Source organism: Gossypium hirsutum, chromosome A13, assembly GCF_007990345.1.
Source record: "Gossypium hirsutum isolate 1008001.06 chromosome A13, Gossypium_hirsutum_v2.1, whole genome shotgun sequence".
In the NCBI taxonomy this organism is placed as follows: Eukaryota; Viridiplantae; Streptophyta; class Magnoliopsida; order Malvales; family Malvaceae; genus Gossypium; species Gossypium hirsutum.
In genome coordinates, this window is record NC_053436.1 from 14,559,015 (window position 1) to 14,565,125 (window position 6,111).

General features: G+C 35.0%; 1 protein-coding gene across 1 annotated transcript; it reads right to left on the reverse strand.

Moving 5' to 3' along the window:
• Positions 1 to 2,532: 2,532 nt before the first annotated feature.
• Positions 2,533 to 5,782, reverse strand: LOC107894010 (3-hydroxy-3-methylglutaryl-coenzyme A reductase 2). The gene is made up of 4 exons (NM_001425980.1): positions 4,545 to 5,782; positions 4,264 to 4,445; positions 3,463 to 3,809; positions 2,533 to 2,945 (listed from the first exon to the last, which is right to left on the reverse strand). The coding sequence occupies exons 1-4, from the start codon at positions 5,657 to 5,659 to the stop codon at positions 2,703 to 2,705; spliced, it is 1,887 nt and encodes a 628-aa protein (NP_001412909.1). The 5' UTR covers positions 5,660 to 5,782; the 3' UTR covers positions 2,533 to 2,702.
• Between the last annotated feature and the right edge of the window lie 329 nt (positions 5,783 to 6,111).

Here is a 6,111-nt window from a genome sequence, read left to right on the forward strand (position 1 = left end):
AGGGAGGATGAAACCTAAGATGGATCTTATTATTTAATTTTTCGAATTACATGATAAATACTTGTTCTTGTTCTTAATTATGTGTTATTAATTCTTGCCTTAATATTTTCAAGATATTAATTCAAGTTTGATGTGCCTATTCAGTGGAGCAAAAGTCACTGTTTAAGAGTAGATCTAGCATAATTAAGCGGAGTTGATTGTAATCCTAGAAATAGGACGACATAAATCTGCCGAGTTAGAGTCAAATCTAATAAGGAAATTCATAAATAGAATTGATGCGACGATAGGGGTTTTAATTAGAAAGAGATTTCAATTAATCAACCTAGAGTCAGTTATTTTTAGTTTCGAAAGAGATATTAACATAATTTAGAGATTTCTACAGATCAAGACAATTGAATAAATCTTTTGATTCGGAGTCAGAATAATAAGTGAAGTCTAGGTGGATTCTTTCCTGGGTATTGTCCTCTTTATAAGTTTTCTTCAAGTATTTTTCCCAATTCGCTCTCTGTCGCGTTCAGTAGTTAATTAGTTAGTTAATTTTAGATTAAAACAAATCCCTTATATTTTAGGCTAAATAATAGAAAGATAGTTAATACTAGTACTCTTAGTCCTTGTGGATACGATATTCTATACACACCATAGCTATACTACCATTCGATAGGTGCACTTGCCTTAGTCGTGATCGTAGTCTAATTTAGTGATTCATAAAACGATCATCATCGACCCGAATAAAAATGCTAAAATTTGAGTCCGGCCTAGCCCGGCTTTTCAGTATTAAATTTTTTCTGTCAGTATTAAATTTTTTATGTAAAAATAAATTTATAAAATACAATACATTAAATACACCAAAAAATAAAATAAAATAAATGTATCCCAACAAATGGAAAAAATTAAAAAATATATACTTAAATAACTACACTTATCAAACAAATACATCTAAAAATATTAATAATAAAACAAGAGTTATACAATATTCAAATAATAACAACAAAATAATAGCAATATAATAACGAAATAATAGAAAAACAATTAAAAAACAGTGACAAAATCGTAAAAGAAATAGCAATAATTTTTTTTTGTAAATTCGAACCAGGCCAGGCTTGGGCAAAAAAAGCTTACCCGCTCATCTTGTCTAGAGAACATATTTTTTTATTTATCCAAACCTATTCTTCGAATTTACTTTTACTCAAACCCTCTTACTTTTCAAAAAAACCTTCAAGCCGAGTCGGACAAGTATACTCCCCTCCCAGCTCTCTCTCCCCCCTCTAGTTCATTTCCAGGTTTCAAAAACATCTGAAACTCCATTTGATGTTTTCTACAAAAGAGACATTAATCATGTTTCTAAAGATATGAAAGGTTGTTTCCCATTGAGTCTGCCGACGAGCTAATGTAAAAAGGAATCATGTGCCATATAATAGTGCAATTGAACAATTGGCCATGTCAACTTGTATGTATGCTCTATATTCTATTGCGAAAATAGGAGTAAGTTGAGGTGTAACCAATCTTTTCTTTTTTTCAATTTCACTAATTGTATTTATTCACATTAGGAGCACCTTAAGCTATTAGTCTTGGTGAAGACAAGATGTCTGAGACGAAGATATATCCCACTGGGTGGGGGGAGGAATTTTTTTTTTTTTAAATTAATATAATTATTTTTAATTAATATGATTATTAATATAAAATTATAAAATCAAATGTTGATGTGATATAATATAATTGATCAATAAATTTTTTTCCAATAATATTAAGATTTGGAATGATTTGAGTAATGATAGAATAATTTAAGTATCGTTTTAAATAACAAAAAATGGTATAATTTAAAATACAATTTTTAAATTAAGCATAGCTCTTATGATTTTTTCTGAAATACAAATGAAAAAAAGAGTTTAAAAATTATTTACGTCGTGCATTTAACAATAAAATATGTTTTCCCTTATTCCCGACAATTTATTTTACTAAATAATTTAAAAGTTAATCTATCTTTTTAAATATTTTATTTAATATATTCCATTCTTATGATTTAAAAAAAAAGTTAAAATTATGCCAACAATTTCAATAAAAATAAATTATTAAAGAAACCAATTTTATAATAAGTACGATAATTATTTTCTTTCAAATTTATAAAATTTAAAATTTATTCAATAATGCTTATAGATAAGAAAATTCATTTTAATACTATGGATCCTAAAATTTGTAATTTTTTTATTTAAAAATGATATAAAAATATGAAAAAAAAAACATTTTTTAATGACTCAAATTAAAGAGACGCCAACCCAAACAGAATTTGAAAATATAAATTCACCAAAATCAGAAACCCACATATTATATATTTACTTCTAACTCTCGCCAATCAGTAAAAAACATTTAAAGCATGTCCTGGAATCTTTTCTTTTCTCAAGTCATGGAAGAAGTCATAGTTTTCCTAAAGATATATTGCAAAATACATAGCAGACGAGATTATTTATAATATGTATCAATGAAGATAAAAAAGAAAAAAAAAATTAACGATTCTGTCATTTTTTACACAATTATCAGATTACATGGCTCTTCTAATTTCTTTTTCTTGGATATAAAACAATAAGAAATAAACGAACAAATACAAAACGAATCAAGAAAAATACAAAGAGATGGTCAGATTCCATACATACATAGCATGGGATTTGCAACAACACTACAATAATATACCTTTAACAATGTTTCATCTAGGAAGAAAGGTTGGACATATCCTTACTTGATCTATTGTATTTCATATGGCTCTTAACCAGCTGACCCGCTGCAAGAGCAGACATGAGTGACAGCTCCCCGGCGAGGACGGCACCAGTTACAATGGTTGCAAGCATCCTTGAGTTTGCTCCAGCTACATCTTTGCTTGCACCCTTAACTCCAAGCAGGTTCAAACAGGCTGACTGAGATGCAAGCTGAGTTCCACCACCAACGGTGCCAACCTAAGAGGTAAATCGGACAACGACGACAACAATCAGACACTGGCATAAATACTCGAGTAGTATTTTCAGTAGCACATCAATGCTGACCAGAACTTGAAATTTTGACTCGTTGAACCCGAGTTTGGATCTTACCCAACCTGATTTGGTCATAAAAGTCGAAAAAGCAATATCCGTCCAACCCAAACCTAAAATGACTCCAACTCACATCTTTAACTCAAGATGATCAGAATAAGTAACCTAAAATGATCCATAAAGACCAGGACCCGAAATGATTTAACCCGAAAACCCAAGCTTTGAACCCAAATAGCATGAACCCAAAACAACCTGAGTACTAAAAAACCTAAACCTGAAATTGGCTCAAACCAAAATGACTTAAAAAATTTTAAAGCTCAAATTGACATGATCCAACCCACTTAACCGGCACTATTCTAAATTTGAAACACCTCTTAATCTGTCAGAAGAGTTTGATATTGAAAACCATTGTTTTTGATAATCTGAAAGGAACACAATCAATTACCTCAATGGAAGGCATTGTGACAGAGATGTGAAGGTCCTTTCCATCATTAACAGCTTCCATCATAGTGATGCAATGAGAGCTCTCAACATTTTGAGCCGGGTCTTGGCCAGTAGCTATGTAGATTGCAGTCACGATGTTACTGGCATGGGCATTAAATCCACCCAAAGCTCCGGCCATGGCAGAACCAGTAAGGTTCTTAAGCATGTTGAGCTCCACAAGAGATTCCACACTAGTCTTCAAGACCTTCCTCACCACATCACCCTCAATGATGGCCTCGCAGACAACAGACTTGCCTCGTCCTTCAATCCAATTTACAGCAGCTGGCTTTTTGTCAGAGCAGAAATTTCCTTCATCAAGGACAAATCCATAAATTTCAGTTATCCAGCCTCAAACAAAAAAATAAATAGGTCTAATCATGATTTGTGAGTCATCTACCACGCTAAACTTTAAGATTTAAACCTTCTACTTTAATTTAGGACAATTTGATCCTCTATCTGCAGTTAAAATAACGACATGAATCTTTAAAAAAAAGCAATCTTAAAAGTTCTACTAACATGTCATCAGTTTAACAACAGCTACTAAACGATGTCATCAATGTAAACCTGATAACCTTACCAAATTATGCTTACACTATGCCAAGCTATATCAATGTAGACCTTCTAATAGCATTACCAAATTATGCCAAACCAAGCCAAATTAAAGTAGAAAAAATCAAATCTCAAACTTTGGCATAGTAGAGAGCTTAAAACTATAATTGGACCAAAGACAAATAATAAAAGTATATATGCAAATGAAGCTTACCGGAAATGCCGATGACATCCATGTCAGGGAAATCCGTTTGAAGGAAATCTAAAACGTTTTGAACTCCCTTGGAAACCATGTTCATCCCCATAGCATCACCAGTACTGCAAGTGAATCTCAAATATAGATTCTTCCCAGCAATTGCACATTTTATACTTTGAAGCCTACCAAATCTACTTGATCTGCAACCACCCAGAAACTCAAAATTCTCAATAAACCAGCACAGAATTAGCTTGAATTTTGAATCATTCAATCTGGAATTTAAAAGAAAACGAACAAACCTGTTAAAAACAACAGCCAAAGTATCGAAATTCTCAGGATCTTCCAAATAAAACTTCAGTTCAGCTGCCCTTTTCGCGGTGCTGAACCTTACAACAGGAGCTCTAGTCATTCCATCTTTCAATAGAATACTTGTAGCTCCACCAGACAAATGAATAGCCTTACAGCCCCTGTTAGTACTAGCCACCAAGCACCCCTCTGTGGTTGCCATAGGAACCGAGTACTCTCTTCCATTAAGCAACAATGGCCCAGCAATTCCCACGGGAATCTGCACGTACCCAACCGGCATCTCACAACACTGCCCTAAAATCGACTCGTAGTCAAATCCATCCAATGGCAAACCCGATAACGATCTCCCAGTTAATCTCTGCAGCGCCTCACGCCTGATCGCAGCCGCTCTTTTGCAATCACCTAATTTCGATTCTAAAGAATATGAAGGGAGTGTTCCAGCCACAACGGATTTAATAATTTCCTCGTCTTCCTCGGTTGTAACTATAACAGTCTTTTCATGGAACAGTTTCTGAGAAGTTACAATCGGTGGTCGAGGAGGCAGTGAATGAAGCGAGCAATCAACAGCTTGACCGCAAGAGACTTTACGTGCATCTTCCTCGGTTGCAACTCTAACAGGCTTTTCATCGAACAGTCTCTGGGCAGTTACATTCCGTGCCATATGAGGCAACGAAGGGACCGAACAATCAAGAGCTTGGCCGCAAGGGACTGTACGGGCATCTTCCTCATGAAGCAACACTTCATTTTCCTCTTCATAGTCCTCACCACTCCAAACATCACCCGATGGCCGGATAATCAAAGACTGTACAAAGTCTATCCCGAAGAACCCCAAAAGATAAATCAACGATGCAACAAAAGCGAAAATCGCGACGATCTCGGGAAAGGTGACGGCGTGGAGAGGGATTGAAGCTCGGATCTTTTCGCGCCAACGGGATAGAAGAAAATAAACCACGGTGAAGAAGAGCGTGAAGAACACCGCATTCGTTAGGTACAAAGGAAGAGGCAACGCGTCGGAGGCTTTGCCGGGGGTATCTTCCACTAAAGGGAACCTCTTACTTGGCTTGAGAACAATAACGGGTTTAACCGCTGAACGCCGGCTGGCTTCCATATCGGGCGGCGGTGGAACGGAAGCTGGCGGCAGCGACGACGGCAGAGAAGAAAGAGGAAACGAAAGAGTAGGAGATAATTCCGGTTCGTCTCCGTAACGGTTTTCGAGGCGGTTTGAGTGGGCGAGCGATAGTTTAGGGAAAAGGAAGTATTTATAGGGTTGTTGAGGGAGTACACGTGTGAAACAATCAAATAAAGGTAAAATTTTGGTTTTGGTTCCAATATTATATCAAATTTTTATTTAGTCCTGTAGTTTAATTTGTATAATTTAATCTCCATTCTTATAATATTTCTTTTTGGTACATGGGAAAGAGAAACTAATGAAAGCTTTCAAAGCACATATTGTATATTTCGTTGTTACTCTTCTTAATATGTGATTGTCCTCTAATTTCTGACTAGTGATAACGAATTAGATGAGGTTTTGGACATCTTGGAATAATGGTTGAAGTTTCC

What these genes read in the sequence shown, in the direction of transcription:
- LOC107894010 (NM_001425980.1), bottom strand. Translation starts at nt 5,659, where the DNA reads ATGGAAGCCAGCCGGCGTTCAGCGGTTAAACCCGTTATTGTTCTCAAG. An exon ending in GGATGTCATCGGCATTTCCG is followed by an intron (nt 3,810 to 4,263) that starts GTAAGCTTCATT and finishes TCCTTGATGAAG; the next exon opens with GAAATTTCTGCTCTGACAAA. An exon ending in TCACAATGCCTTCCATTGAG is followed by an intron (nt 2,946 to 3,462) that starts GTAATTGATTGT and finishes TTTACCTCTTAG; the next exon opens with GTTGGCACCGTTGGTGGTGG.